The sequence below is a fragment of the Anolis carolinensis genome, chromosome X (genome assembly GCF_035594765.1).
Source record: "Anolis carolinensis isolate JA03-04 chromosome X, rAnoCar3.1.pri, whole genome shotgun sequence".
Lineage (NCBI taxonomy): Eukaryota > Metazoa > Chordata > Lepidosauria > Squamata > Dactyloidae > Anolis > Anolis carolinensis.
Genome location: NC_085847.1, coordinates 4,493,343 through 4,515,063, shown reverse-complemented (window position 1 = coordinate 4,515,063; position 21,721 = coordinate 4,493,343). Strand labels below are relative to the sequence as shown.

Below are 21,721 nucleotides of genomic sequence, written 5' to 3'. Positions count from 1 at the left end.
AAATGGAATAATACCTTCAGGAAGCAAATCTCAATAAAACTGGTAAGGTGAACAAATATTGCAACCCAGGTAAAAAGATTAATAAATCTTTTGCTTTACAGTATCTGAATATCTCCTTACTTATCAAACAAGGATGTAGTTTGTGTGAATCATGGGTTCTGCCACATTGCCTTGTTACCGCAAAAGTCATAACTTATCTTAGGCCCACCTGTCTCTGGGATGGATGTTCAGCTGCCTGGCAAATGTAATATTTAATAACTACCTGACAGTCTACAACGCTATCCCTTGCTTTCTCTGGAGGATTTCCTTCCCTTTTTTATTCTTCTTATTATCAGCCCCATGTAGTCAAGTTTGTAAGCCGTCTCCTTTGAAAAAATCTCCCATCCGTTATACACCTTCTGAAATCCTACAGGATTAGAAAGATGACAGCCTCCATCCATCTCATAGCAGCTGAGCAAGTTGCAATGTTTATAGATAACACCAGGTCCTGTTAGCCACGGTGGCTTTTCTCTCTGGGGTTTCCTTAACTCATTTTCTGGTTGCTTAGAGCCAATTTACCCAATCACTTTTCGATCATCCCAGAGTGAGGTCCAAGTGGAATTAGGCCAGTGGCTTTCGCATCGTGCTCCCAACAGCCCTGTAATTTCTCAGAAAAGATTGTGAAGGATTCTTTAAAGAGAATGACAATAAACATTCCTAATAAACAGCTGGATCGTTGTTCTCTTCCCTTCCAGAAACTGGAGACGTATGGGGGCATTCTAGAAATATAAACTTCAGACTTTTCATGGCCAGTATCAGTTCCATGTTTGAGGGACTTCTCTGCCCTTCGTGCTTAAGGGAGTGTCTGTAGGTTTCTGACATAAGCTCTTCTGCTTTATCCCTCCCCTTGGCTTCATTTTAATATTTACTTATATGATGTTTGTGACATGCATACATGTCAGGATTGTCCTTTCTTGCCATTGTAATAGAGTCAGGTAAAAGGGCAGAAGCCAGGGAAGGATAAATCTTGACAAAAAAAACTGTGATAGGGTCGCCTTAAGTTTGAAACAACTTGAAGGCACAGAACAAAAACAATACTAATTCATCATTATTTAACTTTACTTGGAAAATGAGGTGCTAAAAATCTTATTTGCAGCCCCAAGAGGCTAAGCCTATTTAATTCTGACCTCTTACTAGTGCCAAGGCCTAGACTGGGGTGAGTCAGAAGTTTCTAATTCCCAATTTATCTCTGTGACTGCAACCGACATTACTACTACTGCCATTTTGCAGGATGGATGACGTGTTTCCCTAAAGAGCTAGTTTGAGGATTATTGGAGGATAAGTATTATCGCACCGGGAAGGCTCATTTTTATGATATTGGCTTGATTCTAATCCTAGAATAGGTCTTACACAACCAACATTTGTTCCCGCTTAACTAGGTATTCTATCAGTTCTTGACCTGCCATCTTACTCCATTGGTAGATAATTTCCTAGGTGTGTCCTGCCAGTCTATTTAAACCTTTTTTTTTTTCATTGCATCCACAGGTTCTTCCCACCCAGCTTCCACGCCTTTTGGGCCTTCACCACATCACAGCAGCTTCCTGCCTACTAGCCACTTGGCAGGTAGGTGTAAGTAAAGCCTACTTTTCACATTTACTTAGATACTGTATGCATGCCTTCCTGTACATCAAAAATGTGTTCTTAAAACTTGCTTAGGCAAACCCAGTTTAGAATAGGAAACAGGAAAAATTACTCCCTTGACATTGTAAATATTTTAGGCTGCCTTCTGATACCAGCTGAAGGTTTCAGAAGTGTTTGCTTTGCAACACATCATTGCCAAGTGTTGTCACTTTTTTGTACTCTACAGAATGTCCCCAAGAGACTTCAGGAATATTGGGATGGGTACCTTGTGGACCTGTGGGTTGCCACACTGCTTTCAGAGCATGTGCAGAGCCTTAGCAGAGAAACAAAGCATCCTTTTCTCACTTTCAAGGGAGGTGGCCTGAAATGCTCAAAAGAAGGGCAAGATAATAACTTTTTGCTATGCATCACCAACTTTGGGCTAAGGAGTTTCCAGTTTGGGCAAATAGCCATCAGTGGAACTCATTCTTCAATTAATTTGCCTTATTTGTATCCTGAGAATCTTTATCTTGATTTTTACATAACATTCTAATGAGTCCCCACATCTAGAGAAAGGTGGGATAGAAATAAAGATGATTATGATAATAATAATAATAATAATAACAATAATAACAATAATAATGCTATCCAATGTAGTTAGGTGTGATTATAAGAGGGCAAATATTCATATGCAATAATCTGATAGTGTGTGACTGTCAATAATATGATAGGGTGACTGTCACTCCCTCTCTGTCAATGGATAAGAGTTTATAACTTAATAGGGGTACAGGTCATGGTGCTATTTGTAGCTAGTAAATTTGTAGCTTAGTAAACTGTTACTAAGTTCTACCTATTTGTATTGCTAGACCACACAGCATGTTTTTAATAACAATTCCCTTCCAGGTTGAAATACCCTTTGCAGAATTGTAGCTGCCCTCAGAGCATGGAAATTACACAGGCAAAGACTAGAGACAGGAGATAGAAGAGACAGTTAGAGAAAATAGGGAGAAACGTGTCACCCAGGGAGTGTGATGTGCAATTAATGCAGCAAAGCATGGATATTCTGTAAGATAATCTGTAGGTTTGTCACATCTTTGCTTCCTGGTTGAGTCTGAACAGTGTGACTTTGCCCAAACAATCCAAAGTAGAGGCGAAGAAAGAGAATTGGCATGTTCAAGGCAATTTATACCCTCCTAGGATCCCGCACAGGCACCTTTTCCTGCCTGTTTGCTACCCCCAAGAAACAAAATGCCACAGTGGAGACCAGTTTTTGGCTTTTCCTTTTGCTATTGTGATTTCAACAGTGGATCGGGTTTCAGCTCGGTAGCGGTGCCTGTCATTTTGGCTCTTTGGCTGTTAACTTTCAGCTTCCCTCTCCCTTGGCACGCACAGAGCTTAACTCCAGCACCTGTTTCATGGAGTAAGTGCTCAAATCCCTTCTCCATTTTTAACATGCTGGGAATGTTTTGTGCAAAGAACCTTGCAGTGAGAAGGATCAGCTTAAAGTCTGGCCTAATCCTACTTGGATTCAGACCATTAAAGCAGACGAGGGGGAGGGGAGAAAGGGGGTGCATTTCATTCTCCAGCATTCTTGGCTCAATGCCGGCTAAAACCCTGTTTGCCTTTCCAGATCCATTTAGCAGGTCAAGCACCTTCAGCAGCCTTGGGAACTTAGGCAGCAATGCCTTTGGAGGATTAGGCAGTCATACTCTGAGTAAGTACTGGCTGGGTTACTGCAGACAAACCTCCTCTCCAAAGAAACCACATGCTCACATTGAAAGCAGCTGGTGGTAGTTTGTTTAAAACAAAGCAACCCTTTTTATTTCCTATCCTCCATTCTCCTCTTTGAGAAGAAAAACAAAACAAAACACTGCACCTAAGTCTTCCCGGTCTCTGTGGCAGGAGCTTTTCCATAATTTCTCCCCTCACCCACCGGCAGCCATGCATCTTTTTACGTTTGCTTGCTTTCTAGAAAAATTGGGCCCAACTCAGTAATTGTCCTGTGCCTCAGGTCCGCTTCTCCCAAGGCATGAGTTTGCACTCAGGCGTTGCCACCAGATTGGAAGATGTATTTGTTACATCTTATCAAGCACTTCTTTTTGCACAGGGATCTTGTAGCATCTTTGAGGCTAACTGAGAGAAAGATCTGGGGAGCATAAGCTTTCATGGTTAGGTTTTGTAGACAGCTTATGCTTATTTCTCTCGGTCTCAAAGGTGCTACAGGATCCCTTTGCATACTGATAATCCAGACAAACACAACTATGTCTTTGAATGGCTTCTTTTTGAGAGCTTATTCAAATGCGATGAGCTCCGATCCAGGAAAATAAATGCAAGGCAAGTGTGGTAACATTTTCCAGCATTTCAAAGAACTAAGATAAGGATGCAAAACCAAGTAGCCACCATCAGTATCACCAATCATCTCTTTGGAAGTCGGAGAAAGCATAGAGAGCAAGTCTTGGTCCTCATCTCTAGCTTAGCATGACAACTGGATGTTTGGGACAAAGACAATGCTCAATGTGCATCTGTTTCATGGTTTTGGAAAATAAACTATCATTATTCAGGAACTTAAAATAGTAACATCAGGGTTGGACAGCCATGTATCTTTTCCAGACAGGCTAGTACAGCAATTACAGGGGCAAAGAAACCTGCCTTATACTGGGTCGGACCGTTTGTCAATGTAGTTCATTTTTGACTACTCTAAATGGCAGCCGCTTTCCAGGATTTTCTTCCCTAAGGCTGCCAGGAGATGTCAGGGACTGGATAGGAGAAGCTTTGCGTACCAAATAGTGTTCTGCCAGCAAACCTATAGCCTTGCAAAACATAACACTTGTTGCTTTGAGGTAGTGGCAGAATCATTTGAAAATAAACACAGTACAAGTACTTCTTATTCCAGGCAAAGCAGAGGAGAGATTACAAAGGGCCAACCTTGAGAGGTTAGGCTGGCAATGGTGAAAACCCTCCCAGGGGGATGTGGGCTGGTTCCGTCATTTAGAACTGTATTATTTTGCAAGGCTTTTGACTTTTAAAATTGTTTGTAGTCTGTTTTTAAAGCATGCTTTATTTGTATTTTGTGTATATATTGCCATTTGATTGTTCATCGCTAAGGGGAGGCTGGTGGGTTCATAAATACTTTTAGAAGTTTTTATAAACCACAATGAAATAATAATGCCAGCTAAGATATTGTTGTTCCTCTTCTATATGTTTGTGGCTGTCCTGTTTGTGATGGGCCTCAATATTGCTGTTCCTACCTTATATGTTTGGCTCACTCTCTGCAGCTATGTCTTCCAAAAGCAAGATAGCTTGTCGTAGCACAAGAAAATGAAGTTTCTTCACTACATTGGATGGGGGAAGACTCTGGAAAGAGAGCCTACTAGATCAGGATTCACTGCATTTAAAGAAATCCTCATAATTGCTTTGCAGACTCCTTGGAAGGAAGTTAGCATTAAGTTTAGGAATATTGTAGCATATTCTGTCTCTGGAACCGGGTGCAAAAATCATCACAGATTTTGGCTCTGTATGCTGTCAGAGAAAAAATAACAGAAAACTAGATTTGATTTTCTTGTATGCCTAAAAGGTGACACACTTAAAAAAAAAAAAACATTCAGACGCCCCCCCTTCATTCACGAGGAAGTTGTCAGCATTTACAAAGAGCAGCCCATGGAAATGGCATTTTCCTGAAGTGTTCTGTGATTGTACGGAGGAAATACGATTTGGCTGGGGAAATAAGAGTTACTTAGGCTTAGTTTTTTTGGTCCAGAGTCTTCAAAGGACTGTTGCTTCCTTCCAGAGTTATCAAAGCCATCCTATTATTACTGTTTGTGAAGTATCTTTCTCTCTCACTTCAGCTTGAAAAATTAACTGTGCCAGTAACCGGCACTTCTGCATCACTGTCCCAAATGTCTGGAAGTCTTTTGTTCAATGGTGGGGGACTAACAGACCCTCCGCTTTCCTTCTGGTTCCAGGTCATAATAGTATTTTTGCTCACAAAGACGGCCCTGGGGTCCAGAGCTTCAGCAACCCACATGAGCCATGGAACAGGCTCCACCGGACTCCGCCATCCTTCCCAACACCTCCTCAGTGGCCCAAACCAGGTGACTCTGAGCGGAGCTCCTCTGTGACAAACCACGACCGAGATCGAGACTTGGAAAAGAGGGATCTCTTGAGTAAAGAAGACCGAGACAAGGAGAGGTGAGAAAGAGTGTGCAGGACCAAGTGTTCTGAATAAAAGACATTTAGTACTTTACTGAGGAAAGAGCTTTCATTTTGCATAATTCAGCAAGTATCTAATTTTCTAGGAGTTTTAAGAATCAAGAATGTTGGATTGTAATGAAGGAATGGCCAGTTTACATGTCATCTGAAGTTTTGGAGTACAGTGTCACCGATACGCAGATGACACCCAGTTCTTTTACTCTTTTCCATCTAATTTCAAGGAAGTGGTTCCTGTGTTAAACTGGTGACTGACAGCTGTGATGGACTGGATGGGAGCAAACAAATTGAAGCTTTATCCAGACAACACAGAGGTGCTCCTGGTTAGCCATAAGACAGATCTGGAAATAGGAGTTCAGCCTGTGTTAGATGGGGTCACAATCCTCCTGAAAACACAGGTCTGCAGTTTGGGGGTTCTAGTGGATTCGGTCCTGAACCCGGAGCCCCAGGTATCAGCAGTGACCAGGAATGCTTTTGCACTATTAAAACTAGTGCATCAACTGGCTAGAGAAGTTGAGAGTGGGATTTTGGGGGAACCTATAGCTTTTAAATGTCATTTTAATTGTATTAGTTGTATTTCAACTGTATTTTAACTTTCGTATCCACTCAAAAATGTTTATTTTTTAATTGTATCTGACTTATTTTAAACTTTTATTAGGTGTGTTTATTTGTTAGCCACCTTGAGAATGGGAATGAAAGGACTTGTAATATTTACTAAATCATGATATTACTGTATTTCTTCAATTCTAAGACACACTTTTCCTATATAAATATCTGTTAGAATCGCAGGTATATCTTTTGTATTTTTGTTGGTGGTGATGATACTGAAATTCAGGTACATCTTACAACGGATGGTGTCTTACAATCAAAGAGATACAGTTTTAAGACTATACTGGATGAATGTTCACCATCTATTTTGTTTTCCATCAGAGATCTTCTGGATAAAAGTAGACATTCAACTAGATCCTCGCCTGCTTCAGCTCCAGTGACTCACCAGATCAGCAACCTCATTCGCAGCAACAGCCAGACCTCCAATGATCCCTCAAGGCAAGCTGGACTCAGTGACAGGGAAAGGTCTAAAGAGAGCGAGCGAGAAAGGGAGATTCCTGACCGGCTGAGGGATCCTCCTCCAGGTGTGGAGCACAAGATCAAAGAAAGCCGATCCCCCATAAAGGAACCACCAAGCCATGAAAAACGATCCACAGAAGACAACACAAAGCCAGTTATCCAGTCTGTATCACCCTACAGCAAGCCTGCACTAAGCGAGAACTTAAAACTCAGCAATTTAATGAACAAGGACATTGAAAGAAAACCAGAGCTTCCAACAGACCTTCAGAAGATTAAAAATGACATCAAGGTCAAAGAGGAGTGTAAAGAGGATGGTGATATAATGGTTGTGAGCTCAGAACCTTCACAACATTCCAGAACTGTGGAACACCCACCACCGCCTTCTTTGCACGGATTACCACTGCCCCATACAATGGCAGCTACCATGCCCATCTCCATGAGCAGTGTCCACCAGATGAACAACATGAATGTGCTGGATCGTAGTAGAATGATGACACCTCTAATGGGCATGAATTCATTGTCAGGAAGGGAGAGACTGCCCCACCCTGGCTTTTCCTGGGACGCAGTGAGGGACCCGTTACGAGATGCCTATCGGAGCCTAGACCTCCATCGTCGGATGGACTTCCAGCTCAGAACAGATCCCCTTCACAGATTCCCCACCACCTCTGGCTTTTACGACCATGAGCGCTCTTACCGGGATAGAGAACCCCACGATTATAACCACGAGAATCTTCTGGAAGCTCGGCGTGAGCAGGAACGGCTCAGGCAAGCTGAGGAGAGGGAGCGGTTGCACTTACGGGAAGAACTTGAACGGGCCAGGATGCACCACTTGCACTCGTCCCCTATTGAAAGCCACCTGGCGCACGTGCCCTCCTTCATGCCTCATCTCAGTGGGATCCACTATCCCAGGCTCAGCCCCTCGGCCGCCATGCACAATGGGATTTTGAATAGAAACCCCCCCACAGCCGCCCTGAGTGCCCCACCCCCTTTGGTCCCCGCAAGTACAACTAGGCCTTCCTCCCCCCGCCGGACTACTCCACTGACAAACTCAGAGTCAAGAGACTATTCTCCTTCTAGGAATCCCAAAGAAGTCGAGGCACGATAGTTCCTTTCCAACAAACAGAATGAATTTCAAAACTCACCTGTAAATATCGGGGGAAGGTTGCAGTAGAGGGGAGGAAACTTTTTTAAAAATGCACTGCTGTAAACTTTTTTTTAAATGTAAAATTTGTAGAAATTAAGCACAGTTCCATAAATAATTGGGGAGGTGGGAAGGAAGGCCATAGTAAGCCTTCCAATCAAATGGTTGCTGAAAATTGAAATTTAATATATAGGTCTTGATTTTGTTTTGGTTTTGCTTCTGTGCTGATTTAAACTATTACAAAGTTTGTACATTTCTTCCCCAAATATGAGAAACATTTTTAATGAATTTGTATTTTTTTTAACTTGATGATCTTCCTTCACATAAAAAGGCTTTTCTTTTTAGTTTGAAGTTTAATGGCCTCTGATCCTCAAGTCAAAGCAAAACACATCCGGGGTTTCTTAAAATATTATTTATGGAAATACACTAGTTTCGTACAGTCCACTGTGAGCTTCCTGAATTGAGGCCACTCACTTCGCTTGGTATTTTTTGGAACTGAAGTTACAGATATATATTAAAATTATTATTATTATTATTATTATTTACAAAACTGTTGGGTTTTGCCTTATAGTATGGAGATATGAATTTTTGTTGACTTCTTGTTTTAAACAAAGAAGAAAACAATATGTAAATATTCTGTTAATATAAATGTACACCAATATTGAATTCTTAACATAGGTAGACTTTATAAAAAATGGTTTCTAGAACCACTCTCCGGTTATTTGTTAACATTATTCCAATTCATTCTTATCGCTGTCTGGATAAAAGCCGGCACACTTTTTAAAAACCCAGCAAATTGTGGCATATATCCTTCAACTATGCAAAAGAATTTGGAGGCAGGTCCTCACTGATGCGGGAGCAGGGGGATAAGGACAAAAACCATTTACAAAACAACCCCCCCCCCCTAAAAAAATCATCCCAAAGCATCTGACAAACATGCAGCTTTGTAGAATGGCAATAGTTACATTGAAAGGGATGTTTATGTTACACACGCATACACACTCACCTTCAAATATGAACCCAATTTCAATTTTGTTTCAAAAGTTGAATACACGATTCACAATAAGGCGCTAAAAAGCTACAGATTCCCTATTTCTGATACAAGCCTGATGGAACCAACCCAACCATATGCTACAGATCCCATGTTTTCCCATTTCCCATTCCCTGTGTATACACATTTTTTCCCGCCGTGGCAAGACCTTACAAGTGGCAAGTAAGAACTTACTGTAGTGGATCCCCTTTGGTTCAATGCGGTCTTCATATTTGAATTAGTATGTTAGAGTATTAATAGTGCAAAAAAAATCAAATGATTAAGATACTCTTTAAGATTGCTCTCTGTAACCTGCAATGACCTACTCAATTGTTTGTTTCGGTGTGAGTTTGTGCCCTGAAGTTTGTTTTTGGGGCACCGTGTTAAGTTTGACTTCCAATTTGACTTCCTATATTTGCATTTTGCTATGCCTCAATCAAATGGACTTTCTTTTTAAACAAGGCTGCAGTCCTTGAAAATGGTTTGGGAGGGAATGTGGAACAGAGGATGGAGAATGAGTTTCAGTCCTGTCTAGAACCTGATTGGCAAGAAATTTGACTTTTTAAAAAGGCATAGAGGTACATGCAGTCCCCTGCACACACACTCTGTTAGGGATCTACCTGCAGAAGCCCCTTCTGTATTCAGAATGCCCCAGCTTGTTGGGGGAAAGCCATGTTCTACTGTATCATCTCCCTCTTTTTTGGCTACAGTATTCATGTTTTGATATTATCCTGGATTTCTGCTTCCAAGTTAACTCAATCACCTGCTGGTATTTTCTTTCCTTGACTGTCTGTATTTCCCCCTGCCAGCCTTCTCTCTGCATCCCCTGTAATTTTAAACATTTGGTTTCTTTGTAGATCATTGAAGATAAATACAGCATTGATTTTGGATGAAAAAGGTAGTTAAGTGTTTGTGTGTCAGATCTAGTCAGAGCTACTGCCGGGAGGGAGAGGGAGAGTAAATGGTTATTGATAAACGTGCTCAGCCTATTAACGCTGCCAGACCTTTGGCAAATTTTGATCATTAAAGAGTCGTGCAGTTCAGCTGGGAGTTTTCTCTTTTCTGCATGCAGCTTGCCGAGTACAAGACCGGCCTGGGCCCATGTTGCATGCATCGGCCCACGTTGCACATATTATCGGAACAACCGTAGAAGGTGGGCTGAGTGTGAAGTACTGCAACCTGTACTGGGCAGCGCAGAATTTTCACAGGATGGCTACACAAACTCATGCAATTCCTTTGCCCTACTGCCTCATGCCTATGATAACTCCCTTCTTTCACTTGCTTACCTGACAAATGCAAATCTCTCGGCAATAACAAGCTATCTAGAGAAGGGGAAAGTGAGTACCCTCTTTCTGAAGGCAAATTCTTTGGCCAAAGATCGCTGATTCTCTCTGGACACTTGCTTCTCAGTTTGCACCAGGAATACTGAGTCAAATAACGGGAGATTTGGCCCTATTGCTGTCCCCTGACACCAAACAATAACCCCTTCTATGATACAAACAGTCCAGCTTTTTACTTTAGACCAATGGTATCAATCTCATTTTCATTGAGGGCCACATCAGCCTTATAGTTGCCCTCAAAGGGCCGTTGAATCCTTGGATTGAGCATTCATTGATACGTAGGGGCCAACTGTGATTTTTTTTTTTTTTACATAGTGGCCGGTGCTGTTTGGTTTTTACCGTTTGGGTTCTCAGATGTTATTGAACAACAACTCCCATCACTTTTTGTGACTGGGGATGAGGGGAATTGCAACCCAACAGCTCTTGTGGCTCTGAGGTTGAGGAAAGGTTAGGGGACATTTTAAAGTCAGGCATTCTATCTCAATTCAAACCTCTCCTGACTAAACAGAACAAAATACATCCTTCCAGATGTTACTGAGTCCCAACTCCCATCAGTTCTAGTCATGATAATGTTGAATGATGAGGAATATAGGAATTATAGTCCAGCATCTGGAGGGCTATATACAATGACATGGAGGGCTGGATTTGGGCTGTGGGCCTTGAGTTCGACACGTGTCTTAGACAGCGAGGTTGGACTGAGCTATCTACCCTACAATGCCACATTTGTCCAGTCCTGTGAAGGGGAAATACTGGGAGGAGCCGAGAGGATGGAGTCAAATTCCATGAAGCCATTGTGAGCCAACTTGCACTGCGCTCACCTGTCATTTCTACACTTCTGAGCACAGGCATTTGCTTTGCATGGCCTTTATGATCTGCTGTGAAGAGCGAGGTGAATTAACACAAAGGGAGAGATTTTTCAAAAGAGAATTTTTGCAGGCCAAGCAATTCTCCATCTCGAGTCTGCTGTGTTTTTGCCCAAGAAATCCTAAAGGAAATCAGAGAACTTCAAAGGCCATTGCCCCTACTGAGTTCACAACCCCATAAAGCTGCCACAATCAATATTTTATCAGGAGTACACTGTTTCTAGCAACACTGAATTACAAGGAAGAGAGGGCTGGAGGAGACTGGGAAATTGAAAGATGAAATTACAGACTTCCATTTCAGAACATAAAGGAAAATCCAAACAGTGGTTTGAGGCCTTAACTGATGGAAAGGGGGAGTGAAGAAGAGATGGAGAATGCATTTAAAAGGGAAAAAAACAGCCACATGCTGTTTACTTTGTTACTTTTAAAACATTTGCAGTTTACCATTTAAATGTAGTACTCGATCACAGCATATTTTATGTAACTTTACATATGCTTACCTATGTAGCAGAGACACTAAAATATTAATTGCAAGGATGCATAATGGGACACTGGTCAAATGTGGACCGTGGGACTGCCATGGATTGGTCCCATTCTGCATCTGTCACTTTGCTGTCTCCCCTGTGCCATTATGTCCTTTACTGGATATGGACATTCAGGAAATTCCCGGTTCTAATGCCCGTAGTCTTAAACTAATTTGCAAAGACATAAGTCCCCAACAGGATTCTGGCCAGACTGTGCAGACGACCTGAAAGGCACTTCATCAGTTGTTGGCACAAACCCCCAAGAGGAGTGAGGGGAAGTAGTTTTCCAACTAAACGTGGTAACTTGCGCAGCTCCTTTCCTTAAGCATGTACTGCTTCTCCTCTCCCCGCAAACCTTCCCACACACAAACCATCAAAGACCACATGTTCTTTTTTTTTTTTTAAATCTCACTTTGCTGGCAGAAGCATTTGATCTTTGGGAGCAGGAGATGTCAGGGAAGCATTGGCTTTCCCCCAGTCTCCTGGGAGCTCTATTACCACGGTGGTGAGCAGCCGGCATCCTGACAAGTGTCACAAGGATTAGGAGTCAAGCAAGACGCAGCTGGAGCAGCAGCTCTTGAAGAACATGCCCCCAGCTTTACTGTCAACACCCTGGATATATGTAATTCTTTTTTCAAGCCAAGACAAGGCAACAGCCAGTTTTTAAAAAAACTCTCCACCCTTGCTATCCAGACAAGATCAAAGTAATAATGGAGATCTATGCATCCTTTAGGGGGAGGCAGTTATGCCCCATTTTTCAATTCAGACTAGTGTTTTTTACTAGACATTTAGTGTCAAAGTAGTATGACCGTACTGTAAAAACTGGAGGAGAGAAGAGTTACCTAAATGGAATGTGAAGAAAGAACCTCAGAGCAGAGGAAAGTTGGGGCATAACTGTTACACTGGAGCTGAGCCGCACATAAACGTTGGTCGGACTCCTTTTACCATAGTCTACATTATGTGATATTGCTTATACAGGCAGTCCCCAAATTATGAACAAGACAGGTTCTGTAGATTTGTTTTTAAGCTGAATTTGTATATAAGGTGGAACAGGTACATTTTTACATATAACTCCAGCATATATGTATGTATGTATATTTTTGGATAGTATAGGGAAGAGTTAACACCCCTGTGGTGTTTGTTTTGCTGTCTGTGCCCCTGTTCAGAAGATTCCACCTCCATTTCTGTTTCTGTGATAATTGGATATTGAAAGATTTGGATTGTTGTGGAAACAAAGAAAGCTTTGGTGGAGACACTCCTCTCCCCATGATAACATTTCAGCAGTGAATTCCCCTTCCAATGAAATTTCTCTCACTTCCTGTTGTCTCACCCGTGTTCTGAACTAGGAGTTGGATGTTTGCAACTCCAGGACTGCCTGTACATAGCCACTAAGCGGTAAGAAACCTTGTTAGTGAACTGTGAAGACATGTAACAAGACACTGGTCTAAGTTGATGTCACAATGCACAACAGTTGGGCATCAGTCACTTTGTTGGCTCCCTTTCGTAGTAACATAGCAACAGAGAAATGTTGCAATGTCAGAAATCAAAGATGCAATCACAGGAACCCAGCACCACACCATATCTGCATGTTCACCAGATCCAATCATCAAGTTGAGAAAAGACCTGAACCCTTGAATCTCAAGTACATAACTAACATTCTTCTTCTGAATCAAACAAGCATAAAACCCTCTCTCACACAAAAAGTGAACTCCTACATCCATGGTGCAAGTTTAGAATGGTAAGGTCAAGACAAGCCCTGAGATTTTGTTGTTAAAACCTAAGGCAACTCCTTCTATCCTAATAGGACATACACAAAACCCCACTCCTTTTCAATACCAAATTTCAATATCATGATCCATGCTGAGAAGGCTTGACTGAATGTTACTTCTTGAGCACAACTGGGAAGTATTAAATACTGAATATACTTAAAAGCATTCTACCGAAGCAGATAGCCCCAAAACGAGTTTAGACAAAACCCATTAAGACAAAAACCCAGTTCAAAGTGTTAAGTGGCTGAACAAAATCAAACTTCACTTATGGAGAAATGACTTTTGAGAGCCAAATGAGTGTGATTTGATCGCTAATCGGAGACAAAGCAAAAATAAATAAAACAATTCTTAAGATTAGTCAGTGGTGGGCCATACTGCCCATTGTGTAATACGGTTTTAAGATTGATTTTTTTAATCAACTATTGCAAATGTCACACTAAGAGAAATAGTTAATTGCCTTAATAATTTATTCTCAGCCAAACGGCGGGTGCGGGTTTCTTGAATAGCTGTCAAATAAAATAAAAACACTCTATTTTCAATCATGTTATGTCAGTAGTTTGGAGTGCTTCCTCTGGTGACATCTTCTCTCACCAGTGAGAATAAAACTCTGATTTTGCCTTCTAGGCAAATTAGAATTTGGCCTTCTGGAAAGCAAGACACACCAGGCTTCCAAACCCGTGGTGCTTGCTGTAGCTGAAATCACTCAACAATTATACACAAAGAGGCCCATAGGATGCTGTAGGAAGTTTCTTGAAAGATATCCGATCAACCATGTAATGTAGGAAAGCAATCTCAACATCAGTGTTGGGTTAAAAAAACCACAATCGAAGAGATTAATTCTATAATTATTAGGGAACTAAAGCTTTGTTTACAACCCAGCTGCTATTCTACAGATACAAGCTATCACAACTCCCTCCCTAAGCCTTCCTGGAAGCTGCCCCAAAAGAGGCAAAAACTTTGAGGCCGGCTTTGAACACATATAAAGGACTTATCTTATCTGGAATAACTGGTACAGGATAAGCAGGTCTTATCTTATCACTGCCTATATTGATGTCAAGGTTTAAAAGAGCCTTGGGTTGTTATGCTACATGGAGCAGAACTCCTATGCTGATAAACACTGATAAAGCAGCTCCACTTGGCTCTAAACAGCATCTTCCTTCTTCCCAAGATAGACACAACCGAAAGAGTCAAAACTTTATCCTGACACCATGAAATTCTACTAGGTTTTCAGATTATCCCCCCTCCCCCCCGGTCAGGTTTGCATTTATGGAGCAAAGCAGCCAATTTGCTTCATTTATTCAGCCTGCTACAGCTTTGCAAAAAGATTGAATTCAGTTGGCAAAGAGCAATAAATGTGGACATCAAAGTTTGCGCTGCACAGACAACTGAAATCACTGGAGCAAATTGGCTCTTTGCCATGTAAATGGCAAAATAAAAAATCCTTAAGACCCGCACACTCTATCTTGGGATTTCATTGAAAAGGCAGAGTTAGGAGGGTTACATATACAAATCTGCAGGAAAAACAGTTTTGACCCACAAAAAACACCTAATACCTGCATGCAGATTTGCCCATTATGTATGCCTCTTTATTGGGTAAAAGGAAAATAAAATGCATTATTGACACTGTATGCCACAAAGCAAATTAATAACTCAGAGGAGATATGGAAGCCTGTGCTCTGACCAGTGGAAATACCTACTGAGGCACAATGTACATGTGTAGCAGAATAAGGTGGAAGCATGAGGCACTTGTCTAATTGTTCCGTGCCCAGATTATTTTCCCACATGCAAAAAGAACCAAATATCTCTGAAATCAGAAGCCAGCACATTATTTAAAAAATTACATTTTGCACTCTGGATGCTGTGCTACATTTTCTACATGTGAGAACGTGTGCCTCCACCCCTCTGCAGATACCTACCCAGGGCCAGCCCAATGCAAGGCTTGATGCGCCAGTTCCCTAGGCAGCCGAGTGCTGAAAACCGTAAATGCTCTTCTCTCCACTGCTGCCAACACCCCAGGGGACTCGTAGCTGCTGTAGAGAGCTGCTGCTACAGGCAGCTCCCTGGAGTCAGCGAATTCAATAATGCTTGGCTCCAATGGGGCCCTGGAGCCATTACTCTGTGGAAGGAGGGATTGGCAAATCCACTGTGCCGTGGCACAGGCTATTTCCACAGCCACATTTCCCATTGTCTCCAATGACTCTTCAGATATAGGCTTTATTTTATTGAAACTGACTGTGCAGATGGACTCTGGAAAAGACTGGGTATTAGGCTGCATCCACCTACCACCACTGCCTCCTCTCTTATGGGTCCTCTGCATACAAATTAACATCCCCGTAACATATTATTCAGGAAGGGAAAGAATCACTTCCTAGTGGGAATTATCACCTCCACGCAACCTATTAATCCTACCATGAACTTTACTTCAGAACAATATATTGCTACCTGGAGGGCTGGCCATATGACGGAAAAAAAGTCCACATTTTCTGGAAAACTGCAATGTAAATAAATGGGAGTTTTTGAACAAGATTAAAACTCAAAGAACCAACTGCAAACAAATAGTCAAGCACATTGTGACTCAAGACTGCAGCAACTGTGAGGTAAGCACACTTTTTTCATCAATTAGACAAGGAAGGTCCAGGGAAGTCCGTTATCTTCTGCAGAAACAAATCTTTGCTTCAGAAGTATAAGTTTGGAATGGAAGCCTAGTTTTAAAACTACCTTGGAAATGAAGCTTATTCATGTATGACGGCTCTCCAGCACAGAAGAAGGAGCCTCTTCTGCCTGATGCTTGGATATAGCAGATTGATTGCTTAAGTGGCAGAACTGAGCATCTTGAGATGCCTGGCTTCCATTTTTAAGAACTGTCCTCACATGCTAGTCCTTAGGACTACAAAGTAGTAGTTGGTAGGTATATGGAAGTCAATGCCTTGGGTACCTAGTAAATGAAGAATGAACTGTTCACGTATGCTAATCTGCATATTCGTCACTAATGACTACAGGGGGTGGGGAGAGAGGCAAATTGTTTACTGCACAGTTGCCCATGTAGCACAGACTACTTGAGTGACTTGCTCAATAAAATCACATAATTTTCTTCCAAAAGGGATTCCCATTTCAAGGGATTTCATTTGCAAATGTCCCTCAACTTAAATAGTTTAGGCACACTGTCAAAGTGATGGTCTTGTACCAACATCAGTCCCAAGACCAGTCAAACCCTGGTGAATTTCAAGGGTAGAGTGAGGAAGAAATTCTAATAAATGGGAACAAAAATAGTGCTGGTCCCGGGCCTATGAGAAAAAGAGAAATGACCAATTCCCTTGATCAGACAGTCCAAGAAGTACTGATATAAACAATCATGTCTGGGGAGAGCAGGGGGAATGTGTTAGCAGAATCCACTCATTTAGGAATCTGCCATGCAATTTTGTTAAATATGTAGTTTATAAGTTTCCTATGTTCTAAGCCACAGCTTCTTAAACTGTATCCCAACTCCATATGGGGTCCCGGTCCTTAGCGCAAAAAAATTCTGAATGCCACCTAGCGGCTGTTTTAGAGATTTACCTGAACCTGTTGTGCAGGGTTTTCAGTGGACTCTGTAGAAGATGTTTCAGCTGTACTTAATAAAAAAGAAAATCAGCTTTAGCAAGCTGTGAAGATGCTGATTTGCTATCAGCAGATGTTTGATTTTTATATCTATTTTACATACTTATATACCCGAGGTCACATAAAAACTTCTCAAGCCAGAATGGGTCCCAAGTGGAAAACTTTAATAATTCCTGCTCTAAGCAAGAGGCAGTTATTCTAGATGTGTGCCCACCAGAAATATTAACTTTATTGTGCCGTTACTTATTTAGTAAAATACAAGAAGGTGACTGAGAGTAGTTAACCTACCTATAAGAGCGGAATTGGGTGACCTTTTAAAATTTGTGCTGACAGAAAGGCTAGCTGCAAAGACAAGCTTGCTTCCTGCCACAACGAATAACAGGAAAATGCATCCCCTTTCTTCCTTGTATCTCCCTCCTTCCACAACAATCTCTATCATCTTGGCATACCATCACTGGAAATTATGTTTGTTTTAGTATCCACAAGGGTGTCAAAGCCTGAGCTGTTTAACACATCAACACACCTTAATTTAAGGTAATTATGCACCAAGGAGACTCTACCTTATCTTTCATCTTGCTTGTTTGGTTATCAAGCCAGTCTCCCAGATTCCTCAAGTAATACCTCCTCCCTTTATTGGAGGAGTGATGGATGGTGCGGATGGCAAGATGTTCTGAGACTCTCAGCTTTCCTGTGATCGACAAACAGATGGGGCCAGAAGCAAAGGCAATTTCTGCCATATGTCAGACTGACTGGGCCCTAGAAGTCACCAAAGTGGTAAATCTGTTCCCAGTTCTGGACCCACTGCAGATGCAGATTCAAAACACCTCTATTTTTAAAATGTCATTATATATAATGACATGTCAGAGAAAGGTTCTAGATCATTTTTTCTTTCATATAATCATAGTTGACTTCGGTTTTTTAGATCTATGTAACACGAGGTGTTTTTACTTCCTGTCTGCATGAAAAGGTGACTTCCTCCTTCTTAAAAAAAAGATCTTTAGTGTCTATATTTTGTCTCAAAAGGGGGCACCATGAGGCTTCTCTGCCTCAAGATGCCTGACACAAAGTCATGGGAGTCAAAATTCGGGACTCTCCTACCAGAGTTTATAGCAGATGATAAATAAATGTCCAAAACTGCCTCTCAGGGTGGTGGACTCTCTTTCAGAGATGCTTAATAAGTGGTTAAACAGACATGTTTCAGGAATATTTTAGTTGTGTATTCCTGCATGGTAGGGGATTGGACTAGAAGGCCTCCAACTCCCAGAAGCCCTAGCTAGTTTGTTCAATAGTCAGGAATTCTGGGAGGTGAAGTCCAAAATACCTGGAGGGCCGCAGGTTGAAAAGCCAATGGGCCCATGTGCCCGCTTCTAACTCTAAGAATCTGTGAGGTCAGCCAAACTTTAGACTGCCTTCCAAGCCACCAATCTGCCTGTAGCAGACACTCAAAGATTGAATCTTATGTTCTTTGTTGAAACAAGCACTCAGTGGGACTATGCCATCTCTGAGAGGAGCACAATTTGAACAGATTTCCTGGTGCTACACTAGGAATGAAGCTCACAGAAGAATGAAGAAAATCCTTAAGAGTTCTTACCAAAGGTTGCTCAGCTATCGAATATTCTGGGAGGTGCTTCCACATAGACATCAAGACTATGCTATTTCACAGAGGCTATGAAGAAGAACACCATACAATTTGTGAAGGGTAGACTTGAGTGGAAAGAAAAGGTGCAAAATTACACACATTGTTCCAATTTTTTAAGACAGCCTCCAACAATTTGGCATTCCAGAGGTATAAGACTACAAATACTACATTCCTCAGCCAACAATTGGAGTGTAAAATTTATACGCATCTGGAATGGGACAGGGTAAGGCAACCTAAACTCCAAAATAACACTTCTGAAGACACCAAAACATTATGATGCACTTGCAGGTAACAGCATCAACCAAAAAAGTGCACACCGCCCCCACTGTCAAATTTATGATTTCTAATGTTTCCACTACAATGTCTGATATAACATGTTAACAAATTCATCAGCCAACATTAAAGCAAACAGATGAGATTTTAAGCTTGTTAACATTTAACAAAACATGTTAAATCTTTCCCACTAACATTCCAGTCTCTGCCAAAGACCTTGTTATTCTCACAGGCCTTTTCATCCTCCATATCTCTGCTGTTATGCTGTGTTTTAAGTAGTTTTATCTTTACACTTTATGCTTGTTTCTGCTGCTTTTAACTGGCAGTTTATTGTGCATTTCAGGGTTTTTTTCCCCCTCAGGAAAAAAAAGAGATTTTATCTTTGCTTTCTATTGTATGTCGTCCTGCGAGTTTTTAGCTACATAGCAACTAACACATTTTAGAAACAAAATAAATGATCGGCGCTGTAGGGTAACCTCACTTGTGGTAAAATAAGACGATTGACAGGTTTCATACTAGAACACAAAGCATTCTGAAGAGCATTGAACTGAAGCAGTATTATGACGGCAGCTGATACTGTCATTTGCCAGAGTGTTGTGTTATTCCATTCCAGCAATGGCACTACCTTTCCGTGGAGGTGGGATTGCATACTCCTTAAAGCAAGTGATTATATGTTGAAGGAGTAGTGTTGCTGGTAGGATCTCCAATGTAAGACAGCCTTTAGTGGAGGAGCCAAATTAAATGGGCCAAACAGCGGCTGGTAGAGGATCTCTCAGAGACAACAGCAGTGGCAACATAGGTAACACTTGCTATTACTTTACAGAAGGAGGCATGGTAAATCTATTTTGAAGGTCTTTTATCATGAAACTCCAATGGTGGGACAATCTGAAATAAAACAAGAGTGTCCCAGGTTAGAATGCACTCAATAAGCCTCTGAAATATAGCAGAGGACAACTACAAAACAGCACTGTGGCAAATGACGCAAGTGGACTCAGCTGTTGATATGCTCAAAGGTGGAAAGAAGGATCGAATTGACACAACACAACATGTAAAGTAAGATGTATGAATTGGCCAAGCTATACACAGTAAAAAGAAAGAAATTGAATGTATAAACATTGCAATACTTGAGGTGATCAAGCTAAAGTGGACAGAATGCTAAGTGTGACTCACTAGAAAAGATAGTAACACTTGGCAAGGTAGAAGGCAGTAGGAAAAGAGGAAGACTGTTCATACACATCGATACACTCTGGGCTCTTCCAGACAGGCCCTCTATCCCAGGATTGGATCCCAGGTTTTCTGCTTTAAACTGGATTATATGAGTCCACACTGCCAGATAATCTGAGATAAATTATAATATTATTATAATAATATTATGATGTAATACAATGTAATAATAATTATAATTCACTATTATAATTGTATATTTATATTACATGCAATATTGCTAATAATACTGCAATATAGTCATATAATATAATATATTGTATGTATATATACTTGTAAACCACCCTGAGTTCCCTTCGGGGTTAGAAGGGCAGGATATAAATGTCGCAAATAAATAAATAAATAAATAAATAAATAGAAAACCTGGGATCAGATCCTGGGATAGAGGACCTGCCTGGAAAGGCCCTCAGTCAAGAAAGCCACAACTACACTGAGTTTACAAGACCTCAGCAGTGATGTTGATAATAGGATGACTGGGAGGTCTCTCATTCATAGGGTCATCATAAGTTGAAACCAATGACAACAAAATGATATTAACCCCCACAATGTTCTTTAAAGTCAAATCCTACTTAAGTTCCATTCAAAAATGTCCTCCCCACTCTGGGCCCTTCCACACAGCCATATAACCCAGAATATCAAAGCGGAAAATCCCACAATATCTGCTTTGAACTGGATTATCTGAGTCCACGATACCATATATTCCAGTTCAAAGCAGTTAATGTAGGATTTTATTCAGCTGTGTGGAAGGGGCCTCCCGCTGGCTAAAAAAAGGAAAGAGGCTCACTGCGCCTAGGAAGGCTATTGGTTATTGTATGTTTTATTGTATTTTATATGCTTTTGATTTTATATATTTATATGTTTTAAATGTGCCTTGTTGTATTTTGGGCTTGGTCCCCATGTGAGCCGCCCCAAGTCCCTTTGGGGAGATGGGGCAGGATACAAGAATAAAATTATATTATTATTATTATTATTATTATTATTATTATTATTATTATTATTATTGAATCCCAATAATTTCCAGCACAATCCTATGCACAAAAGTAAGTCCCATGAACTTCAGCAAGGGTTGTTGTATGTTTTCCGGGCTGTATGGCCATGTTCCAGAAGTATTCTCTCCTGACGTTTCGCCCACATCTATGGCAGGCATCCTCAGAGGTTGTGAGGTATGGAGAAACTTACCAAGGAAGGTTTATACAACAACCCTGTGATCCCGGCTATGAAAGCCTTCGACAACACAACTTCAAGGCTTACACTTAGGTATAGGATTGTAACCACAAGCATCCATTCTCTACCCACATGTAAAAGAATCTGACTAGTTAAAACAAAATGAATTGCTTATTTTCCCTGCTTCCCTGAACAGCAAACACTATTCTCTTAGGCATTAATTAATTTTGTTAGCCAAACACTGATAGGTTTTAGTAATCTGTCCACTTGCTGTCTTAACTGAT

At 41.2% G+C, this 21,721-nt stretch overlaps 1 protein-coding gene and 1 long non-coding RNA gene across 15 annotated transcripts in view; one reads left to right on the top strand and one right to left on the bottom strand.

Moving 5' to 3' along the window:
- The window catches only part of fbrsl1 (fibrosin like 1), a 428,841-nt gene extending 418,754 nt beyond the window's left edge, over positions 1 to 10,087 (top strand). For 6 of the 12 annotated variants that reach the window (XM_016996766.2, XM_016996767.2, XM_016996768.2 and 3 more), the window contains 4 exons: positions 1,525 to 1,608; positions 3,230 to 3,313; positions 5,562 to 5,787; positions 6,736 to 10,087. In XM_016996766.2, coding sequence (XP_016852255.1) covers positions 1,525 to 1,608; positions 3,230 to 3,313; positions 5,562 to 5,787; positions 6,736 to 7,978 — 1,637 coding nt within the window. In that variant the 3' untranslated portion in view covers positions 7,979 to 10,087. The remainder of the gene's footprint in view (positions 1 to 1,524; positions 1,609 to 3,229; positions 3,314 to 5,561; positions 5,788 to 6,735) is intronic. The other 6 variants (XM_016996770.2, XM_008119054.3, XM_062958563.1 and 3 more) reach the window with 3 other exon arrangements.
- Positions 1 to 21,721, bottom strand: part of LOC103280348 (uncharacterized) — a 48,082-nt gene that overhangs the window by 15,513 nt on the left and 10,848 nt on the right. The gene's annotated exons all lie outside the window — the stretch shown is intronic.